Source organism: Hippopotamus amphibius, chromosome 1, assembly GCF_030028045.1.
Source record: "Hippopotamus amphibius kiboko isolate mHipAmp2 chromosome 1, mHipAmp2.hap2, whole genome shotgun sequence".
NCBI classification, from domain to species: Eukaryota; Metazoa; Chordata; class Mammalia; order Artiodactyla; family Hippopotamidae; genus Hippopotamus; species Hippopotamus amphibius.
The window spans coordinates 49552829-49575159 of NC_080186.1; the positions used below are offsets into that span (position 1 = coordinate 49552829).

The window sequence follows — 22331 nt, forward strand, 5'->3', positions numbered from 1 at the left end:
TCTGTCAAAGTGGGAAAAGGCTTGGATGTGAGCTGGCACCGCCTCTCCTGTGTCACTTAGCCAGGTCTAAGGATAATGCCCTTGTGGTCCCCATTTGCCCAACGGAGAAACACCACTTGCCTATAGAGCACTGAGCCCACTTCACTGCCTGACCTCATATTACCGAGGCACCTTTGTCCTCTTGAAATGGATGCTACCTCTTGGGCTGCTCTTTCACTTCAGTGTGTTTTCTCTGTGTGTAGGTGCGCTGGCAAAGAACACAAGGCGATGGGTCACAGTGCTGGAGCGCCACACCTCCCCCCCAGCTTTCAGTGATGAAAACACCCGGGATGTAAAATGCCAAAGTTACTGAAGCCTCATAATTATATGAGTTCTGTTGCACTTTTGGTTAGAAAATGCAATGATGTTTATAGTGTTATAATCTCACCTGTCTTTGGGTTTCTGAGGAAATTGCAGGAGGATACGTCTTCTGGGGCAATTGGCCCTTGCTAATCAGTTGATTCATGTCTCCAGAAGCTCTCAATGCACCTACGCTAATGGAGGGATGCTGCTTCTCCCAGGCCCTCAGCTCCCCCCAGGCCCCCGCCCCACTCTGGGGCTCATTTTTCAGAACAAACAGTCCCGCTTCAGTTTTTTTCTTCTTCTTTATAGTAGGAAACAAAAACACCTGGCATCTGAGTGTAAAAGAACTAATCCCCTCCATCGTCCCAAAAAGATCTGCCTTGCGTTTTTTCTTTCTGTTTTCTTTCATTCATTCAATAGTTTATCCATTCATCATACTGCCATTGAGAGCCTTAGGAATCCATGCTAGGTATCACAGTGGGCACTGGGGATACAAAGTTGAAAAAGTTAGGGTCCATGCTACTCAGAAGCTCACAGGACGGTGAAGGCGGCAGGAAAGTAGAGAGACAAGTGAAAGCCAGTGTGCGCGGGGCCGTGATGAAGGTAAGAAGAGGGTGTCAGAGGGTCTCAGCTGAAAGGATCGACCCAATCTGCAGGGGAGAGTAGAAGGGTGAAGAGCAGGCTTCTAGGCAGAAGTGGTGTTTGAGTTCGAAGTTCGCATACAAGTAAAACAACGGGTATTAGTTCTCCCGTCCGAAAGTGAGGAGATTGAACCAAACTGTTCCTTAGGCTTCTTGCAGCTCTGAAACCAATAACATGATAGTTTGGTGAGCTGATTGTGGAATCACATGGATCTCAGTTTGAATTCTGTTTTTGCTACTTCTCACTGCAAGACCTTGGGTAAGTTACTTAAACATTCTAAAGCTAAGTTTAGGGACTTCCCCGGTGGCACGGTGGTTAAGAATCCACTTGCTAATGCAGGGGACATGGGTTCGATCCTTGGTCTGGGACGATCCCACATGCTGCGGAGCAACTAAGCCCATGTGACACAACTCCTGAGCCTGTGTGCTCTAGGGCCCACGAGCCACAACTACGGAAGTCCTTGTGCCACAGCTAGTGAAGCCTGAGCGCCTAGAGCCTGTGCCTCACAGCGAGAGAAGCCACTGCAGTGAGAAGCCCATGCACCTCAAGGAAGAGCAGCCCTCGCTAATGGCAACTAGAGGAAGCTCGCACACAGCAACAAAGACCCAACGCAGCCAGAAATAAATAAATTTAAAAAGAATAAGTAAAGCTGTTTGTTTATTTATTTATTTATTTATTGCGGGATCTTAGTTCCCCAACAGGGACTGAACCCAAGCCCTCAGCAGTGAAAGTGCCAAGTCTCACCAATGGACCTCCAGGGAATTCCCTAAAGCTAAGTTTAAAATGGGGATAATAAAACTGTAAGGCAGTAGGCACTTTACTGAATAAAGACAAAAACTTAAGACAACCAATTGCTTCAAAAAGAAAAATAAAGCAAACTTCTTTCAGGCTTGTTGTGGGGATTAAACGTGATGCTGTATGTGGAGCATTTAGAACTGTAACTAGGAAAGGACACACGCTATTATTATAATACCTTCAAATTGAAACCTTCAAAAAGGAAAATGGCTACCCTATAGATACCATGAAACAAGGAAGCTCACCCCAAGATCAAACAATGTCAAGGAACTAGGCAACTGAATGTTTACAGGGTTTGCAAATTCAGCCGGATGTGTAACCTTCTCTGACTTGGTAAAGCCAATCAACACTACAGGGCTGAGACCATCGTGCTCATAGACTGTGCCGGAGTGCCCTCTGGTGGCTTTAGATATTAACACTTTCATTAAAATGAAGAACAAATGTAGCTTTGTGGATTTATAAGCAAACAGCAAGGATTTGGGGCTCGTTAATCTTAGATAAAGCTAATACAGCTAATCTTAGATAAAGCTAATAAAGTGCCATTAATTATATCACTTCTAATAGTAATTCTTTAGTCAACTTTTCCGTAAAAGTCATATGTTCTGGGCATTTATTAGATCTTCCAGTTCTAAAAGACAAAATTACATTTTAAATTAAAACATAAATTATATTGAATATTTGAATTGCACAAAAAATCTTCAGAGTAGTTCTTTATGCCATAAAATTAAAAATAATTTGGAATCACTCAAAAGGATGATGCAATAGCAAAACTGAGGTTTTTTGAGAGGTATCCTTGCTACAAATTTGACTGTGTGACTGGGCAAGTTGCTTCATTTCTATGGACCTTGGTTTCTTCATATTAGAAGACAGGACTCTAAGCCTAAATGTTTTCAAGGTCCTCTCCAACTTTTAAGATTATTTGATTTGAGGGGGATACATTATCCATTTTCTTTTAATACTAGGCCTCTGGCACAGTAATTTAAAGTCCATTTGAAGATGAATTCAAAACCAACCCTAGCTGTCTGTAACAGAGATGGCTAGTCACTAACAAAGATTCGTGTTCTCCTTCCACAGGGTAGAATTTTGCAAAGCATCTGCCCAATCAGGACTCCATTGAACAGCCCCTCGTGGCATCCTGGTGGGACCATATGACTAGTTCTTGTCAAAGAAATATGAGCAAAAATGATGTGTGGACTCCAAGCCAAGGTAAATTATAACGTGTGTGATTCTCTGTTCTTTCTCATCCACCTGTCCTCAGATGGATGACACCTGGGCTCCTTGGAGTCACGAGATGACAGAGCCACATGTGAAAAGAATCTGGGTACCCGAATTACCCATGGGAGTTGAGCTGCCCAGGGGAGTCACCCAAACAGAACACCTGCAGTGCACTTTATGTGAGCAATAAGCCTACTATGTTAAGACATTGAAAATCAGGGGTGGTTTGTATAGCCGCTAGCTTTAATTATCCTAACATACTCTCCAACTCTGCGATGTTGCAATCTAGAGGTTTTGCCTAAAAGGAATCTCTCTGGAGTGGTGGTGGAGGGGATTGGCGGTGGGGGGGTGGGGGGAGGGAGGGCATGGTAGGGAGGATTAGTCCACTCATTGTTTTGTGATTAGGAAGATAGTTCTGTTCTGAAAAAGGTCTTACCAAGATTTCCTTTGAACTATTTTGTTACACAAAGGGAGTCTGATGTGGACAATCTTCTGGCTATTGATAGTTCAAGATGCCACAATTACTGCTGAGTGCTAATTATCAGGTGTTTTGGAACAAGAGAAAGTTCAATAATCACTAATCTAGGTAAAACGAACTAAGCAGTTAACTTGCTTTCAGAAACTGTCCAATTCTTCCACATTTTGAGGTGAACTTGTTAATGGGGGAAGGTGGGAGAGGAATCATTCATTGATTATACCCAATAACAGGTATCAGTTATTAATTAATAAGATGTTTTTGATCGCAGGAAAAATAATATGTAAGGCAAAAGCAAGTTTTTTATTTAGCTATATCTCTCTGCAAATATTGACAATATTTAAGCTAGCATTCTATGGGAAGATAATTGAGAATCAATGATATAGAAACACATCAGCAACAGTAAAAAAAAAAAAAGCAAACCATTGTTACAGTACCAATAGGACTGTGGGACAATGCTGGAGCTACAGGCTATGTTGCTGGCCAATCAGAAAATTATAGCAAATGCTTAATTAGCAGGAATCCATAACAGCTGTACAGAAGAAGGAACTTCTGATGAAATAAATGTCTCGTGGAATTAGAACTCAGGATTTTATTATACTTTGCCACCTAAATTATTTTCATTTAGGAGCCCGAATTCAAATTGGTTCTGTAAACAAGACGATAAATGTGGCTGTACTGCTGTGAGAAAACGTCACTTGTGGAAACTGAAGTTTTTTCTGCAGATACTAACAAAATGTAAAGGGTACATAGATCATCTAGCAATTAAACATCTAGGAATCTAGTCAGAGAAATTTTAGGAGTATGCAAACAAAAATGTTTTTCATAGAAAAATGGAAACATCTGAAGTTCATTAGTTGAAAACTGATCAAATCAATGATGTCAAATCTATACTACAGAATGCCATGCACCTCTTGCAAAGAATGAATGTTTACGTGCTGAGATGGAGAGAAGCCCTCAATAAAAGGACATTGAAGATACATAGGTACTGAGTATACGCAAGTCTGACCCTGTTGTTCCGTTTCCGAAATTGACAGATTTTACAGAAAATAAATACAGAAGTTAAAGACCAGTAGAGTTAACGCTAAGGTGAGAATTTTCTCTTAGTTTATACCTTCTGTATCCTTAGTTAGTAGACTGAATTTGAATTACCTTCATAATTAACATCTTCACATACCCTACCCTCTGGCCAAAGACTCACCACTCTAAATCTCATCCCTTAACTCCATGCCTATGCTCTGAGGTCACTTCTCTCTGGAACATCTTCCACAGATGTCATTAAGGTTTAAAGGTGATCTCTTCCAAGCAATCAATCTCACTGCTTACATTCTAGAGAATTCTCTTTTATCTAAATACCTCTTACCCTTGAAGTCTTACAGACATTCATAATCAGTTCCAGTTTGTATCTTAGTATCTTAGCTACCTACGTCAGGTTTTATGTGTTTCCCACTTATCAGGTAGTAGGTAGTAGGATCCTTGTGGAAAGAAACCAAGACTTACTCATCTTTGTGCCCCTATAATGCTCAACAAATGTTTGCTGAATTAATGGCACATTGTTTGTAATTCAGTGCGTATGCTGCTAATAATTTAGAAAGCGATCAAATGATTCATTACTTTATTTTCAAAATTTTATTTATACAGAATCTTCAGAATGTTTCCCTTTAATTTTTACAAGATAAAACCCCAAAGCTTAAAATCAGATATATTATGTCACAGTACATAAAGTACAAGGAGGAGAGTTTTAAGTACATGAAGTTCAAGGAGCAGAGTTCAATCATTCTGAGGAAAAGCTTTCATAATTGTACAAACAATATTTACAATATTCTTTGATACAGTATAGACAACATGGCATCATTATTTAAATGTACAAAATAGTTTAAATCATGATATTTTATTACAGAACATTCCGAAATTCAAAATAAAAGAAATCCATAAACACTGATAACATTTGGGGAAAACAGCAACAGGTTTACCAATAATCACAGTAAACATACATAATATACAATTTACACATCAAATCTACAAATTTAAAGATATATATGACCTATCTATTTAAACCATGCTACAATCTAAATACTATTTTATAATTCATAGGTTGAAACAAATGTTCTGTGGTAACCTATGAAACAGGAATACAACTATAAAATCATATTTAGCATACTTCTTAATCCCTAAGAGAGTACTCCAGGAAACCTCAGAGGTGGCACATCAGGCGTATTTTGCTGAAATTAAAGTTCTTATGAAGATATTCATAAATACAGTCAAAGGTATAAAATAAAACAATCCAGATACCATAAGTTAATTTTACCTTCTCAAATTTAGTTTGGTATAGAGCCCCTGGCATAATCAGAGCTTCTCTGGGATATTTTGACTTTCTCCTGACTTAGGGGGGATAACATATTTATTCTTTGCCTTGTTCTAGAAAAAATTTAAGGTAGCTTAAAAGAAGATTTAGAGAATACCAGAAAGCACAAATTACAGATTAAATGAAAAAAGAGTTTGGGGGAACAGCACACATAAAACCACTTAAGAAAAGATCAGGAATTAAGCTACAGTATATTACATTATTCTCCACAGTGATTTTCTGGAAATAATGCAAAATATGGTATTAATTTGTAAGAAAACTATTAAACTACTGGGAAATTGGAGATGCAGATCAAATTTCTTTCTTAGATTTTGTATTAACCCTGATGGAACAGATGATGTTACAAAAGTATGTGCTCTCTTCTTTGTGCTGTGTGAAAAAAGTTTTCCTATATGTCATAATTATGACTCTAGATTTAGTCTCTAGTTCTGCATAGAGAAAACTATAGGTAAACAAAACAAAACAAAACAAACCACAACATTTGGATACCCTGACTTAATTTCTACTGAGAAACCCACCAACTGGACACTTGTTGATAACTTGAGGATGGGAGCTACCTTCCAGGTGGTCAGATATCACATGGCTCTTTTGCAGGGATAGGACAAAGCATCAGTCCTAGGGCATCCTGACTGTATCAGCTCCTCCAGGTCCTACAGCTCACTTTATTAGGAGCCAGCAGGATAAACAAGAAGGTAAACTGAAAAGCAGGAGGCCTGCTCAGGTTGGCATGCTGAGGCCACAGTCTCCTCTGCTGCCCAGACAGTCACAGCCCTTGCCCCACTCCTGTGGGGAAGGAAAGCTATGGAGAGAGGGCTGGGCAGCTTCTGGGAAATATGAACGGGTCTGTTTAACTCTGTTCTTCAGGTCCTGCTTTCAACACATGACAATGAAGGATCTTGTACCTATACACTGACAGGTAAGAAGCAAGAGAGTGAGAATGAAAAAAAGGGCCTGAGAGAAATGCAGGAAGAAAAGGTGGCAGGACATGTGGCATGAGTTTCAAACTATTGATTAAGAATCTGAATAAAATATCTACCTGAAAACTGAAGTTAGCCACTGCAGCCTATCTTTCTTTGGGGGATGAATGGTCCTAAGTAACACTCCTGAATTTTGGTCAAGTCAGTAAAGAACAAAGTTCAAGTTTATGAATCTAAAGCCACAGGAACTACAATGTTCTTGGCTGTGTGGCAAAGCTCCCTAGGGTTTGTGAGGTGGGTTTATAGGGGAGAGGGTAGTGACTGCCATTTTCCCAACAATACCCTTCAGAACATAGGGAGGGCCAACTTATCTATTAGGCACCAGATCTGAGGCCAATAATACATTTAGAGGCCCCCCAAAATGTTTTAATTTCTTTTAAATTTATAAGAAAAAACCCAAACTTTTAGATTTAAGGATGTTTATATATAAAATTCATTTTATATAAATGCAACTGTAACATTAATTTTTAATTTTTTATGGAAGAAGAGGCCCAAGAAGACAAAAGTGTCTAAGGCCCATGGAAGTCACAATACAGCTTTGAGGGCCACGGGTTCAAGGCTAAACTTACAGAGGGGAAAGAAAGGATAGTCTGATCTTGTGGGTCTTATTTCACTGATTTTTCTTTTTTTTTGAATATTACTTTGGGATTAGATGTTTAAGGAGAGCTAAGTCTAATACTGATGAAGTATTTGTGTCAATTTCCATTACGCAAGCTGGAAAAAGAAAAAAAGAATTAAGCTCATTATTCTATTGTCATTGCGCAAAAGTAAGAACCAAATCAGGATGTTTTTAAGTCCTCTCTTCACTCTGTAAACATTAGGAGAGGGAGGTTTCGCTCTGAGACCCTGCCTCCTGAACTGCCTGCATTACACTGCCACTCAGTCCTCAACTGCCTCTGCACTTCTTGACGCCTGGCTCCTACTGCACTCAGCAGGCCAAGGTTGGCAGTGACAGGAATGTGGGCACCTGTAGTTACAAAAATGTTTTAAGAATATGGTAAAAGAATGAATGAGGGAGGAGAGGAAAATATCACAGATTTTAATCTAAAATTACATGGTACAAAAAAAAAAGAGAAAGATTTATACCAAAATGTTAACTGTGGTTTCTGTTTTTTAAAAAATATTTCCTCATAAATGTACTCTATCAGAAAAAACCACTAAGTATTATTTTAAAAATTGTGCTCTCAAAGCTCTAAACTCTGAATATTACCATCTTTGAGTTCCTCATGGTATGGCTTAGGTTACTAAACATGGTGAACCACTAGCATGCAGAGGACCCAGACTGAGAACAGAACTTTTAACAATTTCTACTATTTTCCAACCTCAATTTGTCAATATTACAGGGAAATACCAATCAAGAAAGCTAATTAATACCACTTTCTAGGATCTGTTCCTGAGGTATAATGAAGAAAATATGTCAAAAGAAAGGGTATAAAGGAATGAATCACTACCTTTTACAGAATCACAGACTTTATGCCCTTGAATTACAGGAGAAGAGTCTGAGGTCTAGAAGGTTATGTGATCTTACCACTGTCACACAACAAAGCTGGTAAGATAATTAGCGTAAGAACTCAGGTTTCCTGATTTTGGGTCTATAGCTCTAATAACCCCAATCCCCAAAGTAACTGCTTTGTGTTATGTTTCACTGTTTATCCTAAATACATATTATATAGAAAACTGGAAAATATCACTTTTCTTTAAAAACATTTGTTAATTTGGGAACTGTACCATCTCAAAATATAAGCTCCAGGTGAGTAAGTCCAACAAATAGAATGAATCATAAGATTTCAGACCTGAAAGGATGCAGGGAAGATAATTTAGATCTCAGTTACACACGAATTTAGGCCCAGAGAAGGTAAACTACATCCCCCCACCAAATCACAAGGTTGGGTCAAGACTCAGGTCATCTAAAACTGGCTCAAGGCTCCTTCCAACACTAACATTTTCCTTGGATATTCATTAAACCAAAAAAGGTAAAAGTACAGAATCTTACCCAGATTAGAAGTAATAAAACTGCTATTAATAAGAATGCTTGAAAAATGAATATGTCAATTCTTTAGTTAACAGAAATAAACTAAAATCTATCAGAATACATCAGGCAACATCACTGCTAATTTTCACTTGAAAATGAACTTAAGTGTAAAGCACAATTTTTAGTTTTATTGTTGTCTGAAGGTGATGCAAGACCTTTCAGTGTCTCACTCATGCATTTGAAAATAAATTCTAAATGTTTGCAATTCTCCAAAGCAGGGTTTGGAAGACAACAGCCAGAAACCTGTTTTCTGTGAGGCTCATAAGCTAAGAATGGTTTTACGTTTTTAAAGGGTTGTTAAAAAATATAAAGAACATCTGATAGAGATGGTGTGTAGTCTGCAAAGCCCAAGTTACTGACTAACTGCCCCTTACATAAAAAGCTCACTGACCCCTGTTCTGGATTCAGCAAGTATATGAAACTGGGCTGAATATATAACATGTCCTGTAAAGATTTTTTTGTTTTTAAAATTAAATGATTTATTTAAGCTTTATTGTAATTTGCCTCTTTCTCCTCATAGCAGGTAACAGAAAAAAAAATCTAGTTTAAGGGTTATGATTATCTGTGTTCTAGTTATCCGAGGCTTTATCACACGTACTAACATAAGTGAATCTATAGCTGAAGCTAATTAATTATTTTATGTATCTGAAAGCCATATAAAACATTTCAGCTGAGAAAATGGCATATCCTATAGCAGTGTTGTTATAAAATAAAATGGAAGCAAATACCTATAATTAAAAAACTGGTAATCTGATTCTCTCCTTTAGGTCTCTTCTCTGTTTTGAAGATTTTCTCCGGATGCCTCCCCTGGCCTTCCTCAGCATGTTGATAGATTCATTAAACCAGTAGTTCTCAACCATGTTAATTACCTCAGTGACCACCCACCCGTATCTCATTTGCAACGATAAACAAGCCTCACCAAAACACATGAAAAAAACGGAAGTGTTCCTCATGAGACAGGAGATAGCAAAACTGGAATGACTAGTTCAGGGGGAAGTAAAAATTCGAGACACAGTCCCCTTATCAACCTGAAGATGGCAGGAAGGCCGCCCTTCAGTCCACGCCCTGCTGACTGCCCTTGGAGGACGAGGCACGGGGGCGGATCCCACTTCACACAACACTCTGAGCACCACATATGAAAACAAGTCCAAGTCCACATCTTCTTCTTGTCACATGGTTTATGTGGCAAAGTTTGGATTTCATGAACTAGCAAAAAAAAAAAAAAATCAAAGCTGTATCACTGTTAACTAAATTACAATTTCAAGGTTATAACTTTGAAAGTAGGATCTATTTTGTCAAGATTAAAATGTCTTACTTTAAAATAATTACATCAACAATTCCTTTGGCTCCACAGTACAGTTCTCTTCAGCCACTCCATTCTCTGGCTTGCTTTTATAATTGGAAAGGAATAAATTTTCTATTTGAGTCAAGAATTCTTCAGCAATGAAGCAATTGGTCACTTTGCTCAGAGTTTTCCTCAGACACTCCAAAAGCTAGTTGAAAAGAAAAGTTTTATATTTAAATACACAAAAAGTGTAAGAGGGTTTGCATTACCATCATTATTTTATCCCTTTCCAAATCTCCCATTTTCTAACGCTTAAATGAGAAACATTCTCCTTAAAGGTGACTGAGGATAAACCTGTGTCTAATAACTGTAGAGCTGAAGTGCAGGAAGCCATTGGTGAGGAATGCTCAGGTCAGTTCCTTTCTGATTTTATATAAGGAGATAAGCCTGAGATTGCACATATGTTGCTTTCTACTTTGGACAAATTTGTGACTTTGCTTCTTTTTTTAGTAGTTTTATTTACAAAGCAAAGAATCTTATGGGATAAAAATCTATGTATGTAAAAATACAGGATTCTACCATTTCAAAAACAGGATACTAGAGTCTATTTCCTGGGAAATGTGCATATTAATCTTCCAAAAGAACGAAGAAGAGAAAGTGGCTATAATAGAAGGGAGTAAAACATATTAAAAAGAAAATATGTTAAAATTTTCTATTCCCAAATTGTTACCAAGGGAAAAAAAGAAAGACCAATGTTGCCAATCTTACTGTAATTCATTATACTCATAGAAACAAAACTGGAAGTGAAATAAAATAATTCAAGACTCTTATTTCCTACCAGAAAGTTAAATAAAATGACCATTTAAATTTAATTGCTAGATTTATACTACCATTTTTAAAAAATGATCAATTGTTAAAGCTAAATGGAAACATGGCGCTTTTGAATTTAATAAAATAAGAAAAATGTTCTCCATTGTGTACAATAATAGTCTGCTAAGAAATCTATCAGCCAACATTGACAAATTTTTTCCAAAACAGTATTATTTCTATATGCAAACATGGGCAACAAAATACATTACTAATTATCTCCTAGAAATTAATTTTAGAAAGGAAAAACCAATAAAGGAAATACACAGAAAGTGTATCCACAAAGCATTAGGCCTCATGGGAAAACACATCCAGATGAATAGCTTCAGAATCTGTGAACAATGAAACCAATTAAAATGAAGGCAGCTTACTTTCTGTAAACAAGTCAGGTCGGAATCCCGGCGAAAGATTTTATCCATGGGGACACTGCTGTTGGAAGAAATATGAAAACAAACCAATGAAACAAATATGATAAATCAGTTTTGTGATAAACTATCACTGATGCCATATTTCACAATTTTATATTTAACTTGGGTTTTCCCTAAAACACAATTTAATGAGAAACACTGCAGATGTGCAACCATCTCAAACCACAGCACATACCTCCGGGATAGCCTGTATTTTTCTATTATCCATCTTGTCTTTTCAAACACTAATCCCCACCGAGGTTCTTCTAACATCTGTTGTACTTCAAATTTATAAGGTAAACCTAGAAAAGCATAAAGAAGCACATTTTTACCAACTATTTCTTAAATCTCCAATCTTTTAATTACTTAAAATTCTCTTCAGTGTTTTCACAACCGCAGCTTGGTGGACCAGCTAAACAGCACTTTAAACATAGTAGGCATTCATTAAATGCGCACTGCCTGGATGCACTTGGTCCGTCAAGCATATTAATGCCAAGCAATTAATAAAGAAGAGTAAAAGTGCCATTTGCATGACAATTCTTTGCAAGGAACTGTGACAGGTAAGATGATCACATAATTTATCATCCAAGCCAAGAGACTTTTGGAGTGAAAGTGGGCACTGTTAATAATTGTGCCAGAACCACAGGCTTAAGCTGGGACTGACCTAGGCAAACCAAGATATATTCCAGCCCAGTGATTTTTCCTTCTTAACACAGGTTATCAAGCTTACAGCAGTGCCATAAGGTAGGCAGCATTACTCCTATTTAACAGATAAAATTGAGGCAGAGACAGGTTAAACAAGCTGCTTCTGGTGTTAAAGCGAACAGCTTGGGTTTCAAACCCCAGCAGGCTTGCCGGACTTCTGAGCCCACATCCATTCCACCTCCCTCTGTGTGCTGACAAGACTAGACAGGAACTAGGTTTAATTCTGGAGAGGCAGTAACTGCGCTTGAGTCATGCTAAACTCTGGAGAAAACAAGTCCAAGGGGTAGACATCACGTACTTAGGTTAGAAAGGAAAAAATACCACAGGATGAGCCTACTCAGACATTTCTTACATAGCTTCAAAATCCCCATGTAATTGTATTTGCGGTATATTAAAAGCTCTGCTGATTCATTACCAAAGGCCGATACCACCATCATCATCATCATCATCATAACAGTAACACATATAATGCTTACTATGTGCCAGGCTTTATATATAAAGGTGCTTTTTAGATAGATGTTAAGGCCACTTACATGAACTAGCTACCAGTATTGTCCTCAATTTTTTTTTTTTGATGAGGACACTGAGCCACAGAGAGGTTATTAAATAACCTGTTCTTGGACATACATTACTAGTAAGAGGTAGAGCCAGGATTTGGAGCCAGGATTTGAACCCAGGCAGTCTGGCTTGAGTTTACTTTCTTAACCTTTACATTATAGTGCCTCTCAACTTGCATTTTTGCCATCATAAGGCTTTTCAAGTAAACAAAATGCCAGCAAATCAGAAGGTATTAGGAAAAAGAAAAAAAAAATCATAACTATATTTCTACACAATACAACCATAATTTGTTAATATGCTCTAAAAAGGCTTTTCTCCCTCCCCATTTTTTTCAGATGTATGGAAAGAGAGAAGAGAACAGAAAGCCTGATGATAACTGATCTTTTTTCATTTCTCAATTCTCTTCCATTTCATTTTCCCCCTCCAAGAACTTAAGAAGAGTGACACATCGCTATTACACAAATTCCTTTTGTTACAACAATCACTTACGTGATATGTTTTGATTACCTACTAAGCACAGATAACAGCTATGAGTGTAACTACCTATTTTAGACCTATTATTTACTAAGCACTTTACATACATTACTGACAGTCTCTACAACTCCCTATAAGCAAGTTAATAATTTTTTCTCATTTTACAGATGTCACAAAGGAGAATGAGAGGGATTAAGTAACCTGCCCAAGGTAAAATAACTGATAAATGTCAGAGCTGGGATCTGAATCCAGGTAAGCAAATACTACTCTTAATGAGAGTAAAAAATGAGACTAAAAGTAATTAATAAATGAGACTAAAAGCAAATAAATGCATTTTCAGTCTGTGCTCATAAAAAAACCATGAAAACACACACACACACGTTATTTGGTATTAAGAATATTTTCTAAGTTTAAAAAGATGGCACTAAACAAGTAAAAATTTCCTTTTGTACTAATTATTTTTTGATATGCTTACTATTTTTTTTAAATTGAGGTATAGTTAATTTACAATGTTATTTTCAAGTGTACAGCAGTGATTCAATCATACATATGTATACTGATTATTCTGATCCACTAAAATGTCAGAATAAAAATAAGCACTAAGTGTATTTCTTGCCTATTACAAATAGAGAAAATGATTAACCATTAGACATACTGTAAAGATAGGATTTGGATACGTATCTAATGGGGGGGAAAATGAGTGAATCAATGAATGAACAAATAAATAAGGACCCAGTTCAAAGTACTGTAGCACAAGGTACCCCATGACAGCTCTGCCCCAGAGAACTTTCTGCAATGATGATAACGTGGAATACTTCTGTGTTATCTGACGGCAGTTTATGTGAGCACCCAGCACTGTCCCCGCTAATCTTCTGGGTGATTCTTTCCCGTTTGGGGCAGTTTCTTCACATCCATGCACTGGTCTCTAACTCACTAAATACTAAATTTGAACCTTCTACAAATCTTTGGAGTTTTCTCTCTAGGCAGTTTTCTGCTCTACGGTACGGTGTCTTGCAAATTTAGTTGCCCTGGTCTCCTTGGTCTTACCTCCATCACCTCAGCTCAAAGTCTGCTAGGCTCTGGGTGGGCTTCTCCTTGTGCCACAAATGGAAGTTCTTTTAACTCAGTAAGCTAGGGTAACTTGGGCTCACTTCATTTGTTTCCCATCTCTCAGCAATCATTCCTTCACTGCTTGATGTTACATCTTAAATGCCACCGTTCTCTAGATTTTGTCCAATTTTTTGGTTGTTTCATACACGTCCTTGTTACTTCATTTTGGCCAGAAGCAGGATTCTAGGAACGGAATTTTTAAGTTCACTTAATTCTAATTAAACAGGCACATGTAGCCACATGTGGCTGTATTAGACAGCATCAGAGTAGAGGCTCACTCTCAAAATCTAGCAGAATGTGATATTAAGACATGGTTTAAATTGAGAACAAGTTCATTGTGATTCTTCCTTTTGTTAACTTTATGTAAAATTATACTAGGGTAATGAATGATGTATATATGTGCTATGTTCAAAATGGGCATTTGGACTAAAGTTAGTGTCAATACTATTCATTCAATAAAAACCTATAGAGCACTGACCACTCCTTAGCTGTAAGGCCATTGATTAGGTGCTATAGGAGATACAAATAAACACAGTTCCTGCTCTTTGGGGCTCACAGTTTAGTGAGACAGTAAATAAATTATATTAAAAGACAAATGCAATCATGAAGGCAGGAAACAAGTGCTGCAGGTGCACAAAGAATAGAGCAACTGAAGAAATTAATTTGTTAAACATTCATTTAGTACCTATTTTATACCAGGCCCTGTGCTAGAAACTGAGAATAGAAAAATCAGTACAATATAATATCTACCTTCAAGGGACTCATGAGCTAATGGGGAAGTGACAGTGTCAGAGAGGACAATCAACTAGAGCAGTGGTATTAAGGATGAAAAGAGAACATCTGAGAGATCTAATTGTTTCCTCTAATCTTTTCCTTCCCTCCACACTCCCTTCTTACCCTCCCCAACTTTTCCTAGTCTGCTACAGTAATTCCCTATCCAGCCAGAGTTGACTGGAATAGCAGTGGACATAAATCCCAAAGGAACCAAGTCATATGATGGGCTAAACCAACCAAATTCTTTCCTGAGATAGAGAGACATAAAAATAGTTAGACACTGTTGAGCCTAACCTGGGAGATCACGGATAGCTGGTGGTAGCGTGGTCATTATTCTTTATTTGCTTTTTTTCATTTGAATGCCACTGCACAGAAAGCCAATCTGCATTTCTTAAAAATTTTCAAGATAACAGAAGAGACTTTGTTTTGCTTACTGCAATGTCTCCAGGACCTAATACAAACACTGCTTGGCCATAAGTTTTCTCTACATTGCAATGCTTTTGCCCAGTGGCCATGGTAACACGGTGGGGACTTTAATATAGAAGGAAATCATAAAAGGAAAGAGGGTGGCTGCACTACATGGTATGCAGTGATTCCCTACCCGAGGACACAAACTTTTCCATCAAATTGCCTTGCATAGGTATAAATTCTATGATTTATAAGATTCAAAAAAATCAAAGTAGAAGTAGAATTGTTTTTGTTGAAAACTTACGATAAGAGCCATCTGGGCTAATTTCATCACTTATAACCAGGCAGGTAATCTGAGAATAAGGTAAAGGATTATTTCGATTATAAGGACTAACAATCATTCCAATGAACTTTGCACCGCCTCTGGAGAAGTAACTCTACAATTTAAAAAAAAGGATAATTAGTTTTAGCTACATAAATTTAAAAGTCAGTATTTACCCATACCAACATTTTAACATCCAATAGAGGAAAAGGGAATGCAAAAGTCTGTTAAAAATTTCACTTCCAAACAACAACTAAATTTACTCCATACCCTAAATTTTTCAGGCCAAAACATGTCCAACCCAATCTGAAAAGATAGCTCCTAAAAAGATCGCCAGGCCTGCAAAATCTGTATTTGCCATGAACACATTTACAAATTGTATTCATTGCCCTCAGCAGTAATCTTTATCAATACGGTAATAATTTACAAACAGCTGCCTATAGCAAAAACACCCAGATGTCAAACATAAAACTGCAGACTAAAACAAAACTCTGTTTTTTCCAGAGATGCAAAATATATTCGATTTCCAATTATTTCAATTGTACCCAGTCCCTGTCCTAGTCATCCCCATGATTTTTAAAGGCTCTGGGAGGAATTATCACTACTTTGATGGCTTGTCTGTATTAAATAGAATAGCTAATTTTCTAAATGTTTAAACAAACATATTACTCTTGTAATCACTTTGCTAGAAAAGCTGAAAGTGTATTTATTTAATAGAAAACAATGAGAGGGGAAGAGTGTATGCAATTACTTACAGACTACATACAAAAAGACCTATAAACACACCTGGTATTTGGCTTGAGTGTCAATATCACGTAAGGAAGGATTAGGATCAAAGGCAGGATGAGAATGATACCATCCAATAACACTATAGCCCCTGACAGCCAAGGTTTCTGAGGCTTGTGTTTGTGAGACAGGATCCATCTCACACTGCAGTCCTGTACTCAGACTGTTACATGGTTCTGCTGCACAGACCTGTAAAGGATTAATCCTTAAATGATTATACTGAAATCCTGTTAATGCTATTGTTTCAGTCCTTTCATACACAGATACAGAAACTTTTTAAAGCCAAGCCTTTTATTTGCCTATATCATAGGCAGCCTTTAACTTGCAAATGAATTACTCTTCAAAAATGTGATGTGATTGCATGCTAGGAACTCAAAATCCATTTTTCTACTCAGACAAGTTAAGTGTTAATTTTCCAGGTCAGCCCATATAGTATCTGTACAGACACAGTCTTTCAATGACCCCTATTCTTTATGATAACAATTTCTAGCGAATGAAGTATACCAAGTTTCAATTGTAAGGTTAGCACGTTTCCTGGCCTCTGCCCTCTTAGGAGTTGAAGCTGTTTAATGGCAAAGGCAATGAGGAACCCAGGCCTGGCAATGTTCCCTCTTTCTCGGTGGTAAAAGGAAACAGGTGCTCAATATACGGAATGTTCAGTCACCTCTGGGAATATATAACTTTCCACATTTGCATATTCTTGTTTATATCACAGATAAGGTTTATATGTTAATTATATCCACTGAAATCTATAAAAATATTTGGTATGGCAGCAGGACTAAATAATAAAGAGAAACCTTACCTCAACTATCTTATCAACTTCTGAGTATCTTCCTCCTAACAGACCAATCACTTCTGCCATAGAAACATGAGCATGCTAAAAGAAGCACAAGATAGACTTAGCCCAAACACGCAAACCAAACACACCTGACCAAAAAATCAGAATAAATCTCACTTATCATAGGAGAGTCATATTTACAAGTACGATAATTATGCTTGTCTAAAATGAAGTAGCACAGTAGAGGAACTAGATGCTAGGCTCAGCACACAGAAACTTAAGATTTTAGACCTATCTTTACTGCCAGCTGAGAAGCTTTGAACCAAACATTCAAACACTCCAAGATGCCATTTTTTTCATTTACAAAATGAGGATACCATTTGCTCTCCCTACTGAGGAAAGGTATCATAAGGATACAAAGTAAAAATCATTCTGGGTCCTCCTACAGAAAAACACCATAAACACACGCAACTACTGGAGATTTCACTAGTTTAGTGCAAAACAAGGAGCCTCCAAATGGTAAGTTGTGCTTTGTTGCAGTTATCTAGAAGGCAGCAGACAAGGATACTAGGAAATTAAAATAGGGCTAATGATGATAAACAGTCTGCAAGAACTCACATTAATTTATTTTCTCTAAAATATGGAAACATGCAATTGTTTGGCTTTTCTCCAAAAGAAAAGACTTATTTTTAGATTCCTTGTAAAAGAGGATAGTTAAGATCCAAAATACACGTCTTCCATACTCTCTCTTATGCCTGCAACAAAAATACACAAGAATAGAAATCAGAATAACTAAGTAAACACAATGTAATATCCTTACCAAATCCATTATTAAAAGTGCTTCTGAAGCTACTTTCACCTGAAATGGCTCCTGAAATATAAAAAAAACAAATGGGGGAGCATAAAAATAGAGATTTTGTTCTTCCTAATAGGAATGTCCACCCTTTTCTCCTTTATCTATCACACCACGTCCTCACCACCAACCAAGGCTCAGCACAAATCAGACTTCTAAAGAAATTCATTTTCCACCTGTATCACTCATCTGACCCTTAGTGTACCCTGCCTTATCCAACCTTTCATTTACACATGCCTTGCACACACAGAAAAAGAAGAAATATTTCATGTCTGAGGGGAGGGTATTATTTAAGGTCACTCAGTGATGAACAAGTAGTACCTGCTTTTCTTCACTGAAAAAATTACAAGGTATCAGTTGGAAGGGATCGAATGAGCTGGAAAAGGAAAAAGAACAAAAAATCATTCCTAATATAATTTCAATAACATAAGCAGGAAAATAACATTTATTTACAAATTTGAAAATGTTTACCAATAATCTAAACCTAAATTCTGTCCAAGTGAAAAAAATATTAAACTAGGAGAATTTCTTATGATACAACCTTTTTGAAAGCAGCACTGTTCTTTTGGACTCGATTAAAAATTCGGGAAACAACAGGACTTTGAGGAGAAAGTAATTTCATTGTCAATTTCTTTTAACACCGAAAGAGAACATTATGAATGGCCAGACATATGTCCTACACTGAAAGCAGGTTTCAAAAGTTCAGTGAAAACCTAACCCTGACATAAGATAGGAAAGAAAGTTCAAGAAAGATGAAGTTTCTCAGAAATACTTCTATCAGCACAATGTGTTCAGCACAGAATAGGGACTCAGTATTTGTTGAATGACCAAATGACAAATAGTTCTGTTAAAGAAATTTATGTATTTCTAAAGTTCTATGATAAACTCATCTTTTAAATGAAAAAGTATAAAAAGATGGAAAGAGGGACACCTAAGCAAGACTAAATACAAAAGCATGTGTAAATTTGAGAGAAATATTAGAAAGGCTTTGACTAATAAAGAATTGAGGTTGAGAAAAATAAAGTGTTTTGAGGCTACATTCAGAGAAAACAAACAAATGGGGAATACGTTCATGTTAACATTTGGAAAAGAACAGAACTATTTAGCTCCTACTCTACCAGAGACTTAGTGCTAGAAGATCATCAGACACTTTCTTTTGCTGAATACTGTATTGCAAGTACCTGGAACAGTGCTTGACACAGAGTAGGCATTCAAAAAGTAGTTTGTTGAATGAGTAGATCTTCGTCAGAAAGTGCTTAATCAACACAAATAGAAGGAAACGAAAGGTCAAGACAGATGAGAAAACAGAAAGAAAGCATATGCATCGCACAGCACTTTGAAGAACCATTATGTGAAACCATCGTCAACCCTTTTTGAGAAGCCATAGAGAATGGAAAAATTATTGGAGGTCAAGGAATAGGCAATTATCGGGCCTTTTTTCAAAACACAAAAAAAGCACACGAATTAAATGTTGAATATTGGGAAAATTCTAGAAAAGGTTATTAAACAGCTGATTTGTGAGCCTTTAGCAGTGAAGAGGTGACTACTAAGAACAATAATGGGTTCCCGAAAATATAAGTCATGATAGGTACACCAAAATTTCATCTTTGATAAAAAATTAGCAGACTCATAAAGACTCAAATATATTGTTATTAAAGGTAAGCAAGACATCTGCTATGATTATTCTTCTGCATAAGACGAAGAAATACTAGTTAACTGTGGTAATATTATAGCTGACTGAACAATGATGTCTGAGGTTTACATTTATCTCAGTTAAACACTTTAATCAGTGATCAATGGTAGAAAAGGCAAGCTTATTGAAATGTTGATGATTCAAAGCTAAGAAGGCTGATATGAGAAAAGTGGACCTGGATTCAAGAAGATTCTGACAAACAGGAAGAATGACTTGAAAATTATATATGTCTCCCATTTAGATTCAGAAAATCAAACGTCTGGACACTAGATGAGGAGTGCTAGCTTATGGACAACTGTATTTTTTTACATAGTTTATCTCATTTAATTTATTCTTGCAACAACCCTAAGTTTTGATTTTAATTTTAGAAAGGTGATACATAATGTAATGTTTAGGAGGATGGATTCTTTTTTTTTTTATAAATTTATTTTATTTATTTATTTTATTGGCTGTGTTCGGTCTTCGTTGCTGCACACAGACTTTCTCTAGTTGTGTCAAGTGGGGGCTATTCTTCATTGTGGTGCACAGGCTTCTCATTGCGGTGGCCTCTCATTGCAGAGCATGGACTCTAGGTGCATGGGCTTCAGGAGTTGCGGCACACAGGCTCAACAGTTGTGGCTCATGGGCTCTAGAGCGCAGACTCAATAGTTGTGGCACATGGGCTTAGTTACTCCAAGGCATGTGGTATCTTCCTGGGGCAGGGATCGAACCCGTGTCCCCTGCATTGGCAGGTGGATTCTTACCCACTGCGCCACCTAGAAAGTCCAGGAGCATGGATTCTGATGCCTGAGTTAAATCACACCACCACCATTAACAAGCATGGGCAAATTATACAACCTCCTTGTGCCTCTCAGTTTCCTCATATATAAAATGAGAGTGATTATATTAACTACTTCACAGGGTTGTTATGAGGATTAAATGAGTTAATATATGTGGAGTGCTTAAAACATAGCTAACTGTGTTAGCTATTATAGTTATTATTTTCTAAATAAGGGCCCAAGGCTTATAAAGGCTTTATGTAACTTACCCAGGGACATACAACCGGTTGAATATCAGTGCTCTTTCCATTGAAAATAACCAAGTGGCATTCCTGGATATTTTGTTTTAAAAGGGACACTGACAAAACTACAGTCTATTTCATGGGTCATCTGCAGGAAATGACAGTCTAGAAAGTCAAGGCATTTAACCTATTTGGTGACTCTTAGTGTTACAAGTTAAATATTTTATATTATTTAAAAAAAAAAACCTCTCTAACATTCAGCACCAATTAAAGAGAGAACTAGTCATTTCATGAGGTTTCCTGTTATAATGTCTGAGGAGTTAAATGACCACCTGTCATAAACAAGGCCCCCTTACAACACATGTTGGAGCCTACATTCACTGAACATGAACAAATTAAAACTTTTGCTCAAGGTCTCCCAAATTAATAACCAGTGAAGTAAAAAATTTCAGCAATATTTTTAAACTTAATGTGGACAATATAATGTTGCAATATCAGATATCCCTTCCATATATTTTATAATCATTTGTGATAAGTTTAAAAAAAAAATCACACCATTTAACGTTACACTATACCTTTTTGTTGGTCTTGGCACTTTTGAAGATTTACCAGGTTTGCATTTCTCCTCTTCTCTTCTTCTTGCCAACTCCTCAGCAGAGAGATGCTAAAAAAAATAAATAAATAACATCTGATCAAAAAGTCCATCAACCACTGAGAGGGAAAATTAATACAGAGTCATCACAGCATAAAGCTAAAGAGCACAGATTCTGCAGAGAGAATGCCTCGCTATGCTACTTACTAGCTGGATGACCCTGGCCAAGTTACTGAAGCTTTCTGTGTTTCAGTTTTCCTCATCTTTAAAATGTGAACAATAATAGTAATAATAACAATGCCATGATGATATTGTGAAGATTAAGTGAGTTACTGTTTCTAAAATACTGACAATAGTGTCTGACATAGTAAGTCCTTTATAAATATAAAATAAAATAATTCTTTCATTTCATCTCTATTATCAATATTATATTCCAGCCCTTATGAACTATGTACCTTTTCCAGAATATGTCAGTTATTTTCCTATGTCTCTACCTTGGCTTATGCCTCTCCTTCAGCTTGGAGTTCCCTCATCTACTTTTCCACATTTTGAGATTCTCCTGCTCATCCTTCAAATCACAGATGAAACATCACATCTTCTGTGAAACCTTCCCTGATCACACCCTTTGGGAGGACCTTGGGACCAATCTCATAGAACTTACCACAGAAATGTAAGTTCCTTGTAGGCAGGAACCATGTGTTACTAATTGTTGTACCTAGAATAATGCTCAGGTGTGAGACTGGGGCAGTGAATGGGGAAGAGAGAAAAAAAGAGAATATTTACTGACTACCTGGTACATACAAAGGCTTACTGAGTACCGAGTATTAGGACCTTCATACATTTTATTTCATTTATTTCACTTAATTCTCACAACAA

General features: G+C 37.0%; 1 protein-coding gene and 1 long non-coding RNA gene across 7 annotated transcripts in view; one reads left to right on the forward strand and one right to left on the reverse strand.

The window, feature by feature from the left end:
* LOC130840132 (uncharacterized) overlaps positions 1–4479 on the forward strand; it is a 34989-nt gene extending 30510 nt beyond the window's left edge. Inside the window, exons 2-3 of the long non-coding RNA XR_009049972.1 lie at positions 2854–2985; positions 4369–4479. This is a non-coding gene — a long non-coding RNA (uncharacterized LOC130840132). The remainder of the gene's footprint in view (positions 1–2853; positions 2986–4368) is intronic.
* Positions 4480–5076: 597 nt separating this feature from the next.
* MYSM1 (Myb like, SWIRM and MPN domains 1) overlaps positions 5077–22331 on the reverse strand; it is a 38982-nt gene continuing 21727 nt past the window's right edge. For 2 of the 6 annotated variants that reach the window (XM_057712376.1, XM_057712345.1), the window contains 10 exons: positions 21439–21527; positions 18492–18546; positions 18138–18188; positions 17342–17416; positions 16540–16728; positions 15736–15868; positions 11599–11704; positions 11367–11424; positions 10159–10336; positions 5077–10049 (listed from right to left, as the gene is read on the reverse strand). In XM_057712376.1, coding sequence (XP_057568359.1) covers positions 10169–10336; positions 11367–11424; positions 11599–11704; positions 15736–15868; positions 16540–16728; positions 17342–17416; positions 18138–18188; positions 18492–18546; positions 21439–21527 — 924 coding nt within the window. In that variant the 3' untranslated portion in view covers positions 5077–10049; positions 10159–10168. Of the gene's footprint in view, positions 10050–10158; positions 10337–11366; positions 11425–11598; positions 11705–14186; positions 14433–15735; positions 15869–16539; positions 16729–17341; positions 17417–18137; positions 18189–18491; positions 18547–21438; positions 21528–22331 lie in introns of those variants that run through there. The other 4 variants (XM_057712365.1, XM_057712355.1, XR_009049717.1 and 1 more) reach the window with 4 other exon arrangements.